The 20,825-nt window shown below is 44.4% G+C and overlaps 1 protein-coding gene across 1 annotated transcript in view; it reads right to left on the bottom strand.

Annotated features, from left to right (window-relative positions):
* tnfrsf21 (tumor necrosis factor receptor superfamily, member 21) overlaps positions 1-18,727 on the bottom strand; it is a 36,818-nt gene extending 18,091 nt beyond the window's left edge. Inside the window, exons 1-3 of the mRNA XM_030109880.1 lie at positions 18,401-18,727; positions 11,032-11,731; positions 5,236-5,805 (exon numbers count right to left, since the gene is read on the bottom strand). Coding sequence (XP_029965740.1) covers positions 5,236-5,805; positions 11,032-11,731; positions 18,401-18,430 — 1,300 coding nt within the window. The 5' untranslated portion in view covers positions 18,431-18,727. The remainder of the gene's footprint in view (positions 1-5,235; positions 5,806-11,031; positions 11,732-18,400) is intronic.
* Between the last annotated feature and the right edge of the window lie 2,098 nt (positions 18,728-20,825).

Here is a 20,825-nt window from a genome sequence, read left to right as displayed (position 1 = left end):
TTTGCAGTGTCACATGTGTTTTTGTGCTTCAGGCCAATCCAAAGATGGGATCTGCTCTTTAACTTCGGCTATAAATGATGAAGTTAGCTAGATTTGTATTGTTTTATGCTGTATAGCTGTCCCTGTGCGAATAGCCGTTTACTGCTCCAGAGAACATTACCACGATGGGAAAAACCTGCATCCAGCAAGTGCTCTCCCCTCGTGTACCTTGTTAATTGTGTGTAGCATGATGTGCGGCAGGGTACTGTGTGCGTCAGCATCTTTACAAAATACCTCTCCGTTGGACTCTTCGCAACACGTAGCCTCTCTCACGTTCATTCCAATTTGGGAACACACAACGTTAAATTGGGGAAACGTGTGCAGCACAACAGGCAGCTTGTACCTCAGAGAAAGCAAAACAGCCCCTTCAGATCCTGCCCAGGCTGAGTGGAGAGCAGGCCACCGCGGCCCACCCTGATCCTGCACACAGCCGTATATTCTAACACATGGCTCCCCGCTGGGCTTGGATGTGGAACTTGGCATTATTAATGTTGTGGATGTTTAACGAGGAAGGATGGTGGGCAGGTAGAATGTTGTTTTCCTTCATGTTTTCCTCTGCAGTTTGCATCTCACTTGGGGAATATATGTTGTGAGTGTAACCCGCTGCCGTATCGAGTTACCTTACTGAAAGTACTCCACTCTGCACGCCCTCTAAGAATATCCCAAAGAAAGCCATCAGGCGCTGCACTGATTTGCCATCCAGAAAGATAGAAATGTCCTGATTCGCTAGGAAAGAATTTTTTTATCGATCTCTAAAGAAAGATTTAGGGAGGTTTAAGGAGGATAATAAGCCAGGAAGACCAACCTGATGGTGATACCAGTATTGGGTATCTGGTCTGATACGGCACAGCTGCATGCAAAACATGACCAAAGTATGACTGACACACTCTTTAGCAGCGAGCTGGAGCAAGTAGCAGCAACTCGGTCTACAGTCAACAGCAGCGGCCCCCAGCAGGGGTGGGGACACCATGAACCGCTTTTAAGCAACATAGTTTTTCCGCAGACCAGCAGGGCAGAGTACAAAAACACCAATCCTTACAGAAGAATCAAGTTGTACGACCTGTACTGAAATGTAGCAGAGCCCAGTGGCGGTTAGGCGGTGAAGAACACAGTAGATCTATAAAAGAAGGAGTACGACTGGTGTTCTTGATGGAACAGCCGTCATAGAAGTCAGCTCCTTTGATTCTTTGTGGTGCCAAAGCCTAAAAACCCCTGAACCAGTGACTTCAACTGGATCCAAAATATCATGTCCGCAATTTATCTTGAATATTTTGTAGTTTTTTTGTTGTTGTTTTTTAAACTCTTCTTTTGTCATTATTAAGCAGTAAATAAACAGGAACTGGGCACATGCTATTTTGTCAGGATAGGTACCAAATTTAGTACTTTTACAGATAACGACCGAATACCATATATTTGGTAGTACCAATTCACGTAAAATCAAATCAGCAGATTACGCTTGATGGGAATTCCACCGCTGCGATGGAAATACTTCTAATCTTAGGAAACTCCTGCTTAAAGCTCATGTCCGGAGTTTTGAAAGAGATAAGTTTTTTTTAATCCAACGTCTCGAGGTTCCACCCTCCCTCTGCTTTCATGAGCGACCAAGTCACGCACCTTTAATTGTGCACGCGAATTATCTGTCGGGTGAAAATGAGAGCCTCCGACTCCTACAGCATCCTCCATGTTTAGCTGTTTACGGTGGATGTTCAGCAGACAGTGGATATATCCGAAGTAAGCACGGCGGAAGCTAGAAATCTATTGGCTGACGCTGACCGGCGCTTTTTCGGATAACATGGGGGTCTATGAGACGAAGGCGGGGCTCTAAAATAAATTTTTATATTGCTTTATGCTAATGTTATATTGTAGTATCAAACCAGACTAACACATTTAAGCTCTGTTGAAAAATGATACATACGTTGGAAACGAACGGAAACTCCGGACACGAGCTTTAAGCAAAAGATTTTTTTCAAGGCTGAGGAGTGCAGTATTTTGAACAGCTTCAGATCTACGGCTACAACTCCTGCATTCGGCACCATCAGCACGCTAGCATTCGTTAGCATGCTAGCAGCCGTTAGCGACTCATCTGCAGCCGCAACAAATTAGCATTAATACCACATAAACACACGAATTACCGGAAATTAATACCGTTGAGTACAGTACCCATCCCTAAGATTTTGACATACATGTACAGTGTTGGAAAAAAATAGAGAATAAAGAGAAATGTCAGAAAATCCCGACTGGACAGCTTAATACAGCAGAAATATACACCCATGATGGGGTTGTTTACACTAAAAACTGAAAAGTAGGGCAAAGACATGAGCTAACTGCTCCAAGCTAACCTGCATTAAACATTATTGTGATTCCTGTTAATTCAAATCAACTGCTGCACCTTCATGTCAAATAAATTAACCGGTTTTTTCCATGGCTGTGTGATGCTGCTCTGGCCCCTGGCCCTGGAAAGCCCCATTCAGGCCCGCCGCAAGGGAGTAGCACTTTTCACTACTTCCTGAGCCAATGCCAACCACTGTGTGTGTGTGTGAGATCTGTGCTTTGACATTTCCCTTTCTTTTTTGCCTTTATTGCCCGAATGCTTTAACTGCCCTAGTAAAGGGGCATTACAAACTTCAAGGGGAGCCAGCCACGCACCTTGGACGGATTAGGAGGCCGTTTTGTTTTATGTTCCCCGGAGTAAATAGCAGTGTAAAATGGCTGTTTGGATTGCATGTGCATACATAGATCTCCACATAAATGCATACACATGGGTGTGTGCGATTAGTCATTCAATCAGGGTAACATAAAAAACAGAGAATACACACGCCCTAGCACACCCTGATGGAAGGAGGTACATTTCAAAGGTCGATTGGCAAATAGTCCACTTCAAGGAATGCAAGAGGTCACTTGTTACAAACTTCCTGAATAACTAGAGTTTAAATAACGTCGTTGCTGACTGCTACTCCTGGAAAATATCCTTTAGGCCACTCATAAGGTCCCTGATGGTGCAAGAAACTCGCATGAAACATCTCCAGTTGAAGAGAAGTCTACCATGCCAGTCAATCATCAATCATGCTTTGACGCTGTAGACTTACAGAAAGCAAGATAGAAACATAAATGCACTCTTTATGCAAGAATATATCATTTTGCAAGAATGGATTCCTCCACTGAAGTTTGTTCGTCTGGTGTGGTAACACTGGGAGCACTTCATTACTTGATTCCATTAGTTGAATTCCTCTATAAATGGTCGCATATCGAGACGAATTGAGAAAAATGAATCGGTCAAATGGAAATAAAGTGTATGATAACAGTTACAAAGAATATGTCTTTATTGAAACAATGACAAAATTAGAGCTGAATGCATCTCTTATTGAGAAAAACTGACGACTGAAAGTTTGAAATTGCAAGACGAAGCAACACCAGACCATTAAACACCCCGAGACGGTGTAGAAGAAAAAAAAATCATGACAGAATTTAATAAAGAAACTGTATTTTTGCCTTTTTTTTTTAATGGTACAGGGTGTGGTGGGGGGTCACCTCGGTTTGCAATGGTGAACATGTGGGTTTGTCAAGAAAAAGGTTGAGAATCACAGCTCTAAAAAGCCTCCGACCACATCACTTTAAACTTACTTGTACTTCACATCTCTCCCGATCAGTCATCTTGAGTATGTATGCTCACCACGGCTGCTAGGAAACAGCAGGGAAACCCCAGAGTGGTGAGCAGGCTGCAGAGCAGCACTTCCTGCGTCAAAACAACACTGTCTCTCTCTCTCTCTGTCTCACACACACACACACACACACACACACACACACACACACACACACACACACACTACTGCTACACTGTCACCCCCTCCCTCGCCTTGATTTTCACGTCTCTATACATCGTCTTTGCCACCATGCGAGAAACCCGGCTGACCCGCTGGCGTGCTTTGCCAAGCGAACAACAACCCTGATGCAGCTGAAACCAGATTATACCAGTTCTCTGTGGTCAGTCAGCACACAGAGAGGCTGGAGGGTGGCTCGGCTTTATCACCACACACACACACATGCACACACACACACACACACATAGTAGCGACTCAAGTGTCTCAGACTGGAGGTGCACCACGAGTTTGTGCCTCTTTCTCAGCTTGAAATCAAGAGCACTGCTGTGGGGAGAAAGGCTTCCAACCTGTTGATAGCAGGGCCATCAAAGCGCTGTGTGTGGAGGGAGGGTATCGGTTCTACTGTTAAAAGGCCTGGGTGGAACCACAAAGAAAAGGAGAGAAAACAAAACATCAAACCTGAGATAACAGCTACTCTCACAGAAACGAGAGGTGAAGACGTTGAGAGGAAACACGGGATAGGAGGGAGTACAGAAACGTAGCTGAAAAATAAACTGTGACTGACGTGAGCTGACAATGTTTGAAGACGTGTAATCGGAAAGGTGGTTTGAAAATGAGAACTTGAAGGAGAAAATGGGTAACAAGAAAGAAGAAATGAAAAAGGATGAGGCCTGGAGCTCGGGACGTAAACAGGACAGCAGAATAAATGATGAGGGCCGGTGCGAAACTGGAGAGGAGAGAGCTGTAACGCGACCTGTGTCGGGGGTGGACGCCGACAGCGGGCCGGCCGAACAGCAGGGTCACGTCCCAGCTTGTGTAACCGCTGGCCTTCGTACTGTGAGCTCCGGGGTGGAATTAATTCAGACACCAGGAGCAGTTCGATCACTTTAACAAGCGCAGGACCACATCGGATTCATGTCACGACACCAGTTCAGGCCGAGTCTACACAACAGCGCTTCATGTGAAAACTTTTGCGTATTGTAACAATAAACTATTGACATTAATAAAGGTTAATGCACGGACATTCGTACGGACAGACTATAAATCTGGATTGGTATTCTGGGTGATTCTCAACTCTAAAACTACCAAGTCCAGGAGAATATGGACGGGGAGTTATGACACTCTTGAAGCAAACACTGTTACTGTTCGTCTACTGAACATGTGCAAAAGCATTAGTCGCAATGGTGGAGGATTGAATAGAAGAGGATCATTCCACCAACTCGTGGAAATTAATAATCCAACCACAGGAAAAACATGCAAACTCCAGACATGAAGGCCAACCAACAGGTTTGAGACCAGAGCCTTCTTCTTGTAGGGAGGATGAAAGGTAAACTACCATCAGTTACCTGGAATCAAATGAAAAGCAAAGCGGACTCACCCTGTCCATTGGAGTAGTAGATCCACTTCTCTCTGGCTTGGGCCGGTGGGGCAGGAGGCTTCTTCTGAATGGCCTTCTCCATGATGCTGCTGGGGTCCTGCATCGGGCCCTTCTTCAGCACCCGGGAGCTCCGCTTCACGCTGCACACCACGATGACCACGAGCACCAGCAGCAGCAGCAGCACGATCATCCACGGCAGGTGCTCGTTGATGTCAAAGTGATTGTGGGGGCTCGGCCTCGGGGACCCCCTCCGAGTCGGCCTGTAGTAGCTGGAGACCCCGTCGTTACCCCCCTGCCCAGACGCCTTGTTGATCCCCACACTGACCCTGACCCCGTCTCCCGCCGCCGAACCATCCCGCTTGCTTGGCCCCGGAATCGGGTCGGAGTCCGATTGCCCCTTTTGCTCGAGGCGCATCGGTTCCTCGCGAGCCAGGGAGGGTGGAGTCCATGGGGGATCGCGGTTTGGTGCCGTGGGAGCGCCAGGACGGCCGAGGAGAAGCCCCTCTGCCCTGTGGTCTTCCCCTCCCAGGGTTCCCCTCAGCTGGATGGCTGCCGACTGGCTGTGAGTCCCTGTCAGGAGAGACACGGCAGATCAATGGGGAGACATTCGGAGGAAGGAGAGACGAGATAAAACAATGAGAGCGAAGAAAAAGAGCAGCGCAAACATAAGAGAGAACGCCAGAGAGACAGGAAGTGAAGGGATTAAACACACTCACAGTGGACATTTGTTCAACGCCAACAAAGAAAACAGAAGGCATCGCTGGAGGGAACCCAAACACTAATCCTTTTGAGCAATCTGGTACAAAACCTGAGGGAGGAACTTCCCCTTCCTGCTCTCCCTCCTTTGCTTTCCATGCTGATGTTTCTATCCTCACTTTACACCTCAAGCTTTAATTAGCAAAAATCATGGAACAGAGACTGAAACTGTCTGATAACCTGAAGAAAAATCTCTGAATTGCTGAACGTGTACAGCAGGAACGAAGGCGATCGTCAGGCATCGCAACAAAGTAATGAGCAGTGCACCATTTTCCCTCATCGATTACCAATGCGTCACCTCCCCGCTGCTGCCTCTGAGCCTGGCTACTGCTGCTAATGCGCTTGCTGTTGTATAATTAAAGATGAGCTGCTCGGTGTTTTTCGGATTGTCACCGCGATGCATGTTAATCCCTCCTCATCCTCTTATCGGCAGACAGGTACACAGATGCAGGTCTGATCCTCAAATTAAGGCTGATCGTTTGGCTGCCTCTCCAACCCCGAGTCAGAGCTTTCAGATGCCCCTATTGTAATGCTGCTGTAGTGCACCCCTTGGCAGAGGACACATGTCCTCAGCCTGTGAAAAGGGAACGACTCCACTCTAAGAACTCCTCTCTTGGTAATTGTCATCATCCTCTTTACCAGCGTTACCTATGTTTCACAAGAAAGGCAAAGGACGGGTAAATGTGCCTCAACATCAGTCTTCTTTCTTTGTGACGATTAGTTGATGTGACTGCACAGTGGTGCAGTGGTTAGCCCTGTTGTGGGTTTCCTCTGTGTACTCTGGTTTCCTCCCACAGTCCAAATACATAAATGTGTGGGTAATCGGTGACTCTAACTGCAGTGGAGAAGATGGATGGATGGATGGATGGATGGATGGATGGATGGATGGATATTATAACAGTGCAGTACCATTCAGGAAACAAGTCAGAAAAAAACGCTTGTTTGTGGTCATCTTGGTCTGTTAACAAAGTGAAAAACAAAAAACCCTCAGAACTAACCTTTGGTCCATGATTTCATTGAAGTTTGTGACAAAAATGCGTCGTTCTAACAGGACACGAATACATACACAAGACAATCTGTTTGCATTGAAGGTCGAATTAACTTTTGAGAGGTTGTGGTTGCTGTATACAACTATGAGAGCAAGAGAGCTGGCTGTCAGAAGGGTTCATGCAGTAGTGTGGTGTTTCCCTGGAAAAGTGGGTATTCTGTCAGATTTTACCTTTTTATAAAGCAGAGTAGAAATGGCATTTCTTTAGAAGCAGTGGCATGCAAGATGACTCTGTTCAGTGAAAACCGGTCCGTAGTATTGCCTCATTTATTGGGTAGCGATACTTTTGTGGTAAATGGTTTCTCTGCCCTCATCCTATATAGTAAACATAGATATTAACCAATTGAATCAGCAAATGCAGCGAGTGCCAGCCAAAGCAGAGGCAGAGTATGGGTCGGAGCTTCATTATCATATACTGAAAAAAAAAAACAGGCACTGTAACCCATAGATACTGCTGAGTGGTGCATCATGGGGGATTTAGAAGTGCTGGTATGCAATGAGTGGGTATATACTGAATAATCACATACACCCTGGACTACACTGGATTAATGGTTAGATACCCACATAAAGTAGATCAGTAAATGCCACAGACTTGATATAAAAAAGTCAAAACCACTTGATAAGGTTAAGGGAAATGTTATGTTGCATCCATTTTAGCGACATTTCTACATTTATTCTTGTACTACATGTTAATCAATTAATTAATTTAGCTAAAGAAAAAAGGGATTTTTGAAGTCAAATGGCAAAATTGAACTGTTACGACAGTGGTGTAATATTTTTATGCAGGGTGATCATATTAGTGTCAAAAATGGCAAAAATTGTGTTCCATGACGTAAAACCAGTTCATCTTCAAAACAATGTAGTGAGCAGATTGGGCCACTAGTGGGTGCTGTTTGTTGTTTTGATACTGGAACACATATTGTGAAGTAAGCAATGTGCTACTGGAACATTTTTTATTATTTTTGTTATTAATATTTCACAACCTTTATGCAGGTTTGTTCACCTTTTGCACACTGTATCTTTATTTTTTTGCTTATATGTGTATGTGTGTGCTACACAGAACAACATCAAATCTATTTATCTGTTTGTTTTGTTTTCCAATTTTCATTGTTTAAAATGTTATTTTTTTTTCCCTTGATGAGAAAAATTTCAATAACACTAATAAAGGTAGTTCTAACCAGCCAGCTAGCAGTTTGCAGCCGTCCTGAGGAAGACAAGTCACCATGCTAATCATACACTGCAAAAACTGCAAAAATTCAAAATCTTACCAAGTTCAAAAGTCTTGTTTTCAGTCAAAATGTCTCATCTCACTTGATTTAAGATATATTTAAGATACAGAGACTTATTTCTTGGTTTAATATTCTTATATCAAGGTCTGATTTTGAGTAAAATTCACTTGCTGCATGGACAGATAATTTCACTAGCTTTAAGAGTAATTTTCTTTAATTAAGTGTTGACATCTTGTATTTAGGTTATCCTTTTTTGCAGTGTATAACTTAGATAAATAAGTTATATATATGTTTACACTAATTAGATTTGCCTTTTACAGTCTTGCTGCAATCATTTTTCCCTACATAGCGGCAGCTCTTCTTTCCGAGATCTATAGTTTCTATGGATTTCGCCGGCCGTGCCGGATTCTGGTCCCGACGTTCACGGTTGCCATGAGCTCGGTGACGTAACTCCAGAGCGTCTGCGTTCAGGCCGAATTATATAAAGTCTGTCGTGCCGGTTGGCTTTGAACGCGACTGTGACCAGTGTGTTAACACACTTCTGTACACAGACACACCCTCACTCTGTGCCTTCCCACAATGAGGTGGTCCTCCACTGACTCTTTCCTGACAGAAACAGTCGAAAAATAAATAACCGCGGCTACATAATCACACACACACACACACACACACACACACACACACACACGGGGGACTGTGACCACAGGAGGGGTTTACTGGCTGCGGGTGTCAGGTTCTGAGAAGCGACTGAGTCAGTCAGAGGTGACGTTGGAACAGTTAAAGACATGACGAGGGAGCGGGAACAAAAGAGGAAGGGTCTACATTCTCCGGGTGAAAGGAGACTGGAAGATTCCTCCAGAAGAAGACAGAAAAAGCCATAACTCCTGGAGTTAACGCACAGGAGCATTCCTAAGATGAGGCTGCAGCCATCCGTTTGTTTCCATGCCCACAGATGTACTTTACTCTGGGAACCTCCATGACAGGGATGTGCGAGCCGTGGCTCCTCAGTCCCACTGTGGCTCCGAAAAGCTTTCACAAAATTCTATATAAAAAAACATAAATAAATAAATAGTCTAACCTGCTGGCTAAAAACAGCTAAAAACTGCCAAAAAAAAAAAAAAAAGCCATAATAGATCAAATAGTAGAGAGAAAACAGCTAAAACCCTTCAAACCATTAGGAAATGCATTTCAACTATAAACATCAAACACAGTTCAAATAGCCAAGATGCATGAAAAAATTAAAAAAGGAAAAATCAAATAAAAAAAAAGACAAAAACTACCAAAATTGGCTCTAAGGCAAAAAGTAAAGTAACACAATGTATTTACATTTATAGCTATAAAATGTCATAAATGCAAAGACAGTGAATGAATGTTTTCAGATGATTTGTGGCTGAAGATGGATTTCACTCAGTGGAAAATTACAAAAGCGTCTCTTTTGGCAGTAAAGACCGCTGACCCCTGTTCTGTAAGACAGGCAAGAAGGATCGTTCATCTCATGATGCACCAGCAATAATTAGAAATCTACGACAGCACCACACACAGAACAGCAACACCAAATACCAAGATAAACATGATCAGATCACATGAAAAGTGTGTGAACAAAACTATAGTAACTGAACATCAAGCAGATGCCAACATCTTAATCTCTCATCTGAGGAGCCAATTCCCAGATTTAGGACTTTTCCCATCGTCATTGACTTTAAGGTAGCCCAGATGTTTAATTCAGGCGTGTCAACCACATTTTAGTCCAAACAGCTCAGTTTCATCTAGAGAGGGATGAACAGGTAAAATAGCACCATAATGAGCTTAAATTTAAATTTTAAAGTATAAAATGTGTACATTTTCAGTGAACCAAACAATTGCTAGAGAAATCGACTACAATCTCAGCATAAAGCCAATTTTAATGAAAGCTTCTGGTGTAAAATGCAGTGAAATGTCTAAAAAAACATCTCCTATAGCTGTTGTATTCTACAAGTTTTTACAGATTCACCCTGACAGAATAGGATTAAAGGTTAATGTTAGTTTACATTTTTACAACAGAGTACTTTTCATGGCAGCATCACCAGCATCTCAGCTCAGTCTCAGTGTTGGGTTCTGTCCACGACTCTCTAGAAACTTGTTTTAAAAACAAAATCAGTGTTTCAATTTTTTCTTTGAATTTTTTACCGTTTTCTTGGTGGTTTTGCTTGATTGGACTCCCTTGTTTGCCAGTTTTGGCCCAAAAATTTGTCAAACTTAGTTTAAATACTGTTGATATATATATACCAGAAGACTAAATTTACAACAAATTGTCACATTTAAAGACAGCCAGTGGTTGGATCACAGATTATGAGTCGCTGGATTTCTATGGATCAAACTATTGTGAGAGTTCTTGCAGGATCTAAACATCAATTTTCCCACAATGGCAATAAGTGTTTGATGACTTTTGTTTCATTAATAATTCAAGAAATGATCCTCTTTGTTGGTCTTTTGACAACAGCATGACTTCCGTTCCTGACGTCAAACTCTCTCTCGTAGGAACAAACAATGTAAATAGTGGAGTGTTGATCACAGCATCGCAACAGAACATCACAGGCTTATTTAGAATATAACTAGTCTTTTTTCGATGTCAACGAGGTAACAACGCAATGTTGAAGCAGCTTTAATGACAAAAATATACCAACAGGTATCATTAACAAAAGCATGTCTCCTATAGGAAATACTTAAAAGTGTCCCATGCTTACAGCTACAGCAGGACAGAAGAAACAGGATCAAGACTCTCACCTTTGTTCTGATTTCCAATGAGCGACGCTGGAGAGATCAAAGACGTCTTGGGTTCCTCTAACAGCACGGCCAGCGCGGCGCCCAGTGGCGTGGTTCTGGAGGCATGCGGTGGGACAGTGGACGGGGGACCACAGACGTTGTCCGTCTCCTTCGTCCCCGGCGAGAGCAGCACCAGCCCCACAGCTTGGCAGTTGGTGTAGTTTCGGCACTTGGTCGCGCTCGACGCCACGTCTGAGAAGGTCCCCTTGGTGCAGGGTTTGCACACGGCGTCCTCCACCTCGCTGCCCTTCTTCTTCACCCTGGTCCCCGGGGGGCACAGCGAGTGGGGCTTGCAGCGCCCCCCGCCGTCGCCCGACAGGAAGCTGTCGGGCGGACAGGCGCAGGTGCGGTCCTGGGTGGACGTGCAGGGGGTCTTCTCCAGGAGGCCCTCGGGACACGGTGCCCGACAGCGGTGGCACTGCTCCACGCCGTTCTCGCCCCGGGTGAAGGTGCCCTCCGGGCAGGGGCTGCACTCCCTCACGGCGGCGGCGGAGCAGTGGGCCGAGACGTGGGTCCCGGCGGGGCACTTGTCGCAGACCAGCCGGGCGCCCGAGGCTGGGTCGGTGTGCTGATAGTGGCGCGGGGAAAGGACTTGCTGGCCATTCGGCGAGATGGTGGTCAAAACTCGGGCGGAGACGCCAACCACCACCGTACAAAAGAGCTGCAGGGAGAAGAAGAGAGGGCAGGGGTTAAAAGAATAGACAGAATAAACCAATATGATTTGAACCAACTGGTTTAATCTAGAATGTTCTATGTCCAGTGACTGATGGTTTCATCGGCACCTGAGGCAGAACTGCTGTGCAGAAATGTGTATTTTCCTGCAGTGTGTGTGTAGCCAAACAGACGGCTAGCAGAGATAAACGGTCGGTGCGTGTACGTGCAGGACTGACTGGTCTCGTGGGTTTTGAAGCGATGTACCGATGAGGCGGCTGATGTTGTCTTTCACTGCGAGTACAGATCTTAATCTGTGACCCAGTAGCTGCAATCCTTGATCCTTTCAGATTTGTTGTGTTTAGATGTGAAACTGTGGACTTATGTAGATTTATCAAAAACATCCAAAACTGTTTGATTCTGTCAAATCAGTCAGCCTGTTTAAACTTTGCCAAGCCAAGATTCTCCGTAGGCCTTCCATCAGAAGCAGCGCCGTGAAGTCACTTCTGGCATTTTGGGCGGAACACAAAAAGACAAACAAAGTTTGTGATTATGGCTCCCAGCAATGAAGCCGTCCATTCATCCAACGCTCCATTGTTCTTTCATCCTGCCGCCCATTGAGTTCCTTTGTCTTCATTCCCAGAACTTCATCCATATACATCAGAGCGCCGCCGAGGCCGCCACACGGTTGCGTCAGTCGTATCAATGCAGTCATTCACGGTGACGTTCAAACCAAACACGCCTGTAGGAAGTGCATCCAGCAGCAAATGAAAACACATCTACACCAAGTATTGCTTATGCTTGTGGTAACAGTTTTGCAAAATGGTCATCTACAAGGCAGTGAGACCAGTAACCACGATCATCCATCCAGTCCAGATCAACAGCAGCTGCCTTCCAACTCATTTTATTTGGGAGCCACAAACGACCCAAAATGATCTGAAGATTGACAGACCAGTGAAAAATCACATCATGTCGCATAAACAAAGTTTCTGAGATTCTGAGATACTCTCCGGGTTGTGACAACGCCGTCCAGGCAGCGATCTGACCTCAGGCGACCCGGCTGTCTGGGGCTACACTTTTAAGCCAATGAGGATGATCGGTGCGGCGGCTGTTAGTCAGCATGTCGGGAAACCGGAGCTCTGAGCCGCCGGAGGCAGAAAGACGTGTTTCTGAAGATCTCTGAGGTCAACAGGCCGCCGCATCTCCAGATTCAGATGAAGACAAATCGGCAAAGACACAAAAAAAGCAGAGAACAAAACAAAGTGCAGCACTGGCACTTTGTCAAACCGCATGCACTGGCGGGCGCAGCCGGCCGTTTTGGAAATGAAGCCATCTGATTGGTCAGATGTGTTGATGTGCGCGGAAACATAGCTTATCGTGGTTCAGGGAGTCTTTTGCAATATTGTGCACGCTGATAACGAGTGACGACTTTGCAGCATGCGAGTTGCAATATGTGCAGCTTTCATAAGGACTTTAAAGGCAAATGGGTGGATTCTACTCTCTAATGGCTATTTTAACAGAGTATTTGTTGTTATGCATGAAAAATGAAGGTAGAAAGTTAACTTTAAGGCGTAGCTAAAAAAAACAATTAGTGGATCATTTCTACCTTTAAAGCTTTTACTCCTCATCTGGACAAAGCAACAAGCTCAGGGAGAATCTGTTTCTGTGAATCTGGTGAAACTCGATCCTGAAGAGTTTGTGGGAATGATGAGAGGATCAGAGCGCACGCTCAGCGCACGTTCAGCTGACGCCTCTGACTCACGGCGAGGGCAAGTGACGAGGCAGAGCGAACAGAGAGCGACCTGAAGCTGGCGCCGTCGCTCAGGCAGCATCACGGGGGGCAGCGGCGTGGCACCACTGCACCACCACTGCAGAGCACACACACACACACACACACACACACACACACACACACACACACACAGACAGACACACACACAAACACACACACAGACACACACACACACACACACACACACACACACACACACACACACACACACACACACACACACACACACACACACACACACACACACACATTTCATCTCGTGACAAAACTTGTGCTGAACGCTTTGTAGCTTTACCACGGAACAGGAAGTGTGTGTGTGTGTGTGTGTGTGTGTGTGTGTGTGTGTGTGTGTGTGTGTGTGTGTGTGGTGTGTGTGTGTGATTATAGTGTCCCTTGCTGTTATTGGAACCAAAATCTTTTCACACACTGACATTATTGAGACAATTTATTGTCACCAATTAACATCCAAACAGAACGGCCCGGCCGGTATTTGAACCCATGACCCCCTCACTGTGAGGGGAATACATCAACCACTGCTCCACCGCTTACAAAACTTGATGAAATTAAAAACAAAACATTACTATAACCACCAAAACAGTGTGTTAGTTCTGCTTTATGACATTTTAAAACTTCTATTACGAACTACTGTCATTTTCTCATCACATTTTACCGTTTTTTTTGTCTTTTTTTTTAACTGCACTAGCTGTTGGAGCCACAACGGCTGCTTCACCTCTTTTAGCCTTTTTGACTATTTTCACAAATTTTGGTTCTTTTAGACATTGACCTATTTTATATCTTTTAGCTCATTGAATTTTAAATGTTAAGCCGTGGGATTTTTGTAGCAGTTGAAACAAGTTTAGCTACTTTAGCTATTTAGCGCATTATTTGGAAAACTACTGAACTGTTCTTTTCCCTAATACTCATATTAATCAGATCTTGATTTTATATCATTTCCAGAGAGCGACTCTAAGGAGGCAGAGCCACAGGTGTGTGTGTGTGTGTGTGTGTTACATAATGTGGCGTGTGCACACATGGGCATTGGGACAGTCCCTGGCAGCAGTCATTTACAGTAATTACCACCCGTTCTGAGGATTCATGCGCTCCACGCGTGCACATAAACACAACACGACGGCCGCACGCGCTGCCAGACAAGCACTCGACATAACTCCGCACGCGCACGCCGCTACGCGGCCGCACCGCAGCACCTGTCGCTGCACGTCGCGGCGGCGTCCTGCAGCACGGCTCGTTTCCTCTCAGAGGGAGAGAGAGAGAGAGAGAGAGAGAGAGAGAGAGACTGTCTGGACCCGGCGGAGCAGAACTCATCGCTGACAATAGCTGGCTGGGATTGTTCGAGTCGACTGCTAATGACTGAGACAGAGGAGACCACTGTCCCATCTGAACACTGGCCTGGCTTCCATAAAGCCACCAGGGACGGAGAGTGACAGGGGTTAAACATACGGCGTTACGTAAAAGAAGGGGCTCGCCCATCATGATGAGGAAAAAGTCCAGCGTGTTCAACTGAGCGCTCATCCGTCGCTCAAACCCTCAATGGTGTTGATTCAGAGGACGTTAGCGAGGAGCCGTGTCTCGCTCAAGCACAAGGGGACAATGTGTCTGCTGTCTCTGGACCCAGACTGGACGACAGTCTCTCCGTCCCAGTCGGAGTCGAGTCGGAAAATCCGCCGTCCAAACTGAAGATCTGTCTTCCAGCCACGTCCACATGGAGGAAGCTTTTCACTGGACAGACGTTCCGTCCACAATCTAAGTAGCATATTAGTAAAGTTGTTTTCTCTGTTTTCAGGTGTAGAAACATTATTTTGTCACACATACAAGAATAACGCTACATAAGCGTTAAGAATGGGAGAACACGGACACGCGTACACACAGACCGTCAAGTGGGATTGTTGTTACAGTAACTGTCTGTTCTAAAACTACCAAGTCCAGGACTGGAGTGGGACCAGGACCGGAAGAATCTGGACTAGGAGTCATGACACTCTGGAGGAAAAGGTTGTTTTTGTCCATTTATTCGTGCACGTGCAGAAGAACCACGTGACAGAGCGCTTTCAAAAAGTTGCCTTTTCAGTGACTCCGAGCCCCGTTGTCATGAAAACAGACCCCGAAAGGCATTGAAAGTTTTGTGTTTTGACTTGAAAATGTGTAAACGGGGTCTGGGTCTCCTGCGACTTCCTCTTTGGCTTTCAAATCTGACATGATTCCCTCAGAGTCGCTACACAATGACCCGTTTAAACACAAATTGCAGGCAGTTAATGCTGTTAGCAGAATAAAGGGTAGACTGTTGGGTCATGCTGTGGAGCTTGAAGATTTGGAAAGAGAGACATGACTGTGAAATGTCCCGTTCAAGACCAAAAACACTACCGTGGAGATCCAGATCTAATTCAGGCCTTTTAAGGCTTAGTATCATCTCATCATGACCATTAGCTGGCCAGGCTAATGTAATACCGTGACTCCGCTGTCTGTTTTCCAGTTTCCGCTGCACACAGAGCAAAACTTAAAACTGAATGTCCTGCTCTCCACTTAAAGGTCTGACGGCAGACCTTCGATTTTACAAAGGAAACCCAAGGTAGACGGATTCACGGAGGGCAGCTGCACATTCGACGGCGTGCACAGTCCCGGCGTGGTCAATAATTGGGCGGAGGGGGGCTCACGTGTACGGTGCACGTGGGTCAGTCCTCGTGGACATCATTAGACGACAACATTACCATCAGTCAGACCACAGCAGACAATTGCAGCCATGCGGAAGTGGGAACTATAAATAAATGCGGTGTTCCCATGAGGTCCTCCGCTGCAGAACCTTAAACCTCAGCCGTACACGGCAGATGGTGTCCCTCTGCACCTATCTGGCTTCATTTGTTATTTGTTTCTCAGAGTTTGTGCACTCGTCCAGAAATAATTTCCAAATGAGGCCAATCTTTACGCAAAAGTCAGTTTTTCACTCTGCAAAAAATGACCCAAGTCCATAAATTCAGTCAAACCAGGAACCAGGAGGGCCAAACAAATGACTTTATGGGAACGACTTCAAGCCCAAACTTCATGAAGTTCGGTTCATGAAAAAAAATCTAAAGGTTTGATCTTCATCTGGGCCTCTTCGGATTAGAACACACTGCTGAACGTGGCTGTTGAAGTTTGAAGTTTGTCATCAGACTGAGGCCCCGTTTACACAACAACGTCTGAAAACACAAAACTTTCACTGCATTTGAGGGTCTTTCTACTCAACAATGGTGCTGGGAGCCACTGAAAACACAATACGGCCGCAGTAAACAGTTGCTGTGCACATGGGTGAGCAGACGGACACAAACAACGTCCGTTTTCAGCATTTCTGCTATCTCCATATAAACGGACATCATTTTCAAAATGTTGCCATATAAACACGAAACTTTTCTGAAAGGAAAAATCCGAAAACACGCATTTTCATTTGAAATGTTGTCGTGTAAACGGGGTTTTAGATACTCTTTAAACAATATTTTCCAAGTGAAAGAAGCTTTGGCTGCATGTTTACACAATATTCACCAGCAATACTCAACAAGTGGTCCTGATACAAAGAAACTACATCACACGGAATCATTGACAATGCAACTTTTTGAAAACTACTGCCAAGGTGTAACTTTCACCAATGCTGTGTTAAAAGGCAAAACATCTTTTCTGAAAAGAAAATACAAAAACCGTGATAGCATAGATTCATCTTTCAAAGCAAAAGCCTCCACCCATCAACAAATGCCATTAATTATCTTCGAATCAGACTGTTACAATAAAATATCTTTTTCATAAAAATCCATGAAGTTACACCCCAGATGTTATCGGAGTGAAAAGTTCTAAAACATATTTGAAGTGTTTCGTGCAGGCTGCAGGTGAAGTGGTGGAAATCTTGTCAAGAAAGAAAAAAACTTTAACAATCTCATCAAAATGAGAGAAAATTAAGTACAAACATTTCAAATCTGGTTCAGAACATAAACCACAGTTCTTTAATTTCCAAAAACTAATGAGTTATAAGCAATGAATACAAAACAGGACAAGAACCGATAAAAGGTGATGGAAATGGGATGAAAACACCCAAGATATGATTAAAAAAACAACAATAAGAAGGAAAACTCTGAAATTTGGACAAAAGTGAGATAAGAACCTTTGCGATCTGTTCAGAAATAAGACAGGAATTCCTTAAATCTGATCTAAAACCTCTGAGGGCTGATCAAAACTGAGATAGAAACCTGATCTAATATGATTTGATCAAAATTGGAATCGAAAAACAGACAAAAATAACACAGAAATCATTTTTAAATGTCAAAAATCTGATTAAAATGAGATAAGAAGCTTTCTAAACCAGACACATCCTGTATGGAAAAACAAATCTCATAATCCAAAGTAAGTTAGAAACCTCTGAGTTGTGTTAAGATATGAAATCAAACCTTCTGAAATGTGTTCAAACAAATAAGTCTGGCTTCACTCTGTTTTCAATATTGGCAGACCCAGTTTGATCAGCAGTGAGGGTGCAAACAGAACCGAACACACACGAACTGAGAGGAAAGCTTCAAATCATATTAACAAATCCAAAGGATGATGAAATCTCTTTGTCTCTGTTGTGACCAGAACAAACTCCAGTGCCTGGCTGGTAAACAAAAGACTGCTGAGTGGACCTTGTTTCTGCTGTGCTGGGTGAATCCCCCTCAGTCTCTTCACCTGCGTAACTTCAGTTTTTTTATTGTTTTAATTAATAAATAAAATAAGTGAACCTGTTGGGATAGGTGAAGCACTTGTGTGTGATTTTGGGGATGAAGTTTGGAGAAAAACAAGCCGCTGGCCCTTTAAGTGGGGAACCTGCTGCAGGACTCCCTAGAATAAAGATAATATGGGAATAAAGAGGCGCGCGCTCACCAGTGCGTCCAGGCGCGCCGCGGGGCTCATGGTCCCGGTTCAGGGCGCACACGCCGGGCTCCGGGGGTCGTCTTTGTCCAAGTTGTGCTCCTGGGGATCACTTCTCATGTCAAGATGCGTGTCATCCTCCTCTTCCTCTTCCTCCTCCTCCTCCTCTCCCTCACTTCACAGCGGAGGGCGGCAGCGCCGTTTTATACTGCGCGCGTCCGGCGCGGGACGCTCCGCCGCGGTCATTCCCATCGCGATGACGGACGAGGGCCACGCCGGGGACCGAGCGCTGTGGCGGGGGTGCAGTGCGGCTCTCCGTCCGCCCAGCCGCCGCAGAGCGCAGACCTCCGACAAGGCGCTGCCGCGGTGACGTCACAGCGGAGGGGGGCGGGGCCCGGCGGCGCGGCGGCCAATGGCGGCGCGGGGAGAGCCGAGCACGTGCGAGGCGAGGCCCCCCTTTGGTTCAGGAAGGGTGGGATGGAGGGATGAAGGCAGAGCCGGCAATGTCATGTCCTTGGTTCTCAGTGCGGGGCGAGGCTGGGAGCCGCCTCGGTCCCTGACTCTACTGTTAGAGTTTTCAATACAGGAAAGTTTCACGTTTACACGGCAACGCCCATGTGATAGTGAGTGAAATGAAACTACACATATGCAGATTTCAGATTCCATTTGATCAAATAAAACTTTATTGATCCCTTTTTTAGTTTTCCTCAGGGATACTGTGATTCCAGAAGCTTCGAAACTTTTCTGAGTAAACACGAAGCTTTTCTGAGAGGAAAACACAAAAACAATATTTAGTACAACTTTATTTACATTAATACAAAACAGTCGTTCCACAAGTCCACAGGAGATGGTGTAAAATTCTTCAGGAGAGGAAAGTTCTCCCAGCACTCCTTCAGCAGGTTCACCAAAAATAGATCCTGTTTTTTTTTTTAAGAATTTTATAAGTTAAAAGAAGGATTTTAAATTACTTTCTAGATTTAACAGGAAGTCATTGCAAAGGCCCCTTCAACTGATTCGTAGTTGAAATGACTTGATCATAATCATGATCTTGATAATAATAATCTATATTTTTACAGCAGCCCTTATTGCCCCTCAAACAGTTTTCACATAGAATAAAACTGAAAAGCTGGGATATGGAACAAACTGATTAAAACTTTAAACATTAATACAACAGTATGTGTCAGAATCCTGAAATATGACATGAGCAGCAGTAGAAGAAATGCTGTGCAGATCTATTACATATTAGAACATTATCAGAATACTAGGTCATTATTAAAATGTCTTTCTTTTTTGTTAGAGGTCAAAGAAAAGCTCAATGTTGAATATGAGCTGTCGTTTTAAAGCTAAAACAGAAATTATTCTGCAGATATTTCACCAATAAGCATAAAAGTTTAATCGCCAGCCTCGAAAGAACTTAAATTCAATCCATGATTTCATGAGATAACTTCATGTCTAGTGCAGTGATTTGCTCTGTAAACTGTTGAAATCTAGAAATACACTGGTGAATTGAACTCAGTCAATCCTGCATAGATGGATGATTCGTCACAATTTAACCAATATGTTCTTAGTCTTTCAACAGCCAGGTTGTTTCTTAATAATACATCACATGAAATCATGTGAATTATCTAAAATTATTATTAACATTTCATAGATGACCACTTTTCCAATAAAGAGACATATGGGTTTCAGCTGCGTGAATTTCAGAGTTCAGTTGTCTTCAAACAAAATGATGCAGACAAACATGTTTACATCATGAATGTTTCATTTATCGTGAAAATTTTAATATGTCCAAAAACACATTTTAGAATCAGATGAAGTCAAAGTAATTACTGTGATACGTATCCGTGAAACAGAAATTAAAAGAAAACATTCATTAGTTCTCTGGATTCATTGTCAGTCGAAAGTCTACAGCAGATTTTCAGTTCAGTAAAAGTTTTGTTGATTTCTTCAGTCCGTCTTCTGCATCCTGTGATACAATTAAGTCACCTTCTTCTGCAGCCACTAAGAGCAACACCTCGATGTCTCCTCATCAGGAGTATTAGTGACTAACACGAGGAGTGGACTATTCCGTCTGACAGGCCTGTTGAGGGGTCTGTCTTCAACCTGGTGGAAAAAGTCATCTGGTTCCTCTGGAATGGAAGAAATATCAGACATTTTGAACATATGAAGGCTCTCATTAAAGTTTTGGTTACTATTTGATTTTGCTCTAATTTACATGAGTAAGTCTGCCTGGCATCCGTCCCAAAACACGACCACATTAACCACAAAATCACCAGCAGTGCAGTAAACAGCTCAACCAAGCTCAATTCTGTCTGAAAGTGAGGAAAACTGAAGCAAATATTTTCATTACAACTATTCAGGAGCTTCAGCTTTCTTTGAGTGACTGAGACAGTTTCAACTGATGTGTGAAAGATCAAGAGTAAGTTTGAGTCTTACC

This window comes from Salarias fasciatus, chromosome 15 (genome assembly GCF_902148845.1).
Source record: "Salarias fasciatus chromosome 15, fSalaFa1.1, whole genome shotgun sequence".
Taxonomy (NCBI): Eukaryota; Metazoa; Chordata; class Actinopteri; order Blenniiformes; family Blenniidae; genus Salarias; species Salarias fasciatus.
Note: the sequence above shows the minus strand (reverse complement) of the source record. Positions and strands in the feature narration are given on the sequence as shown.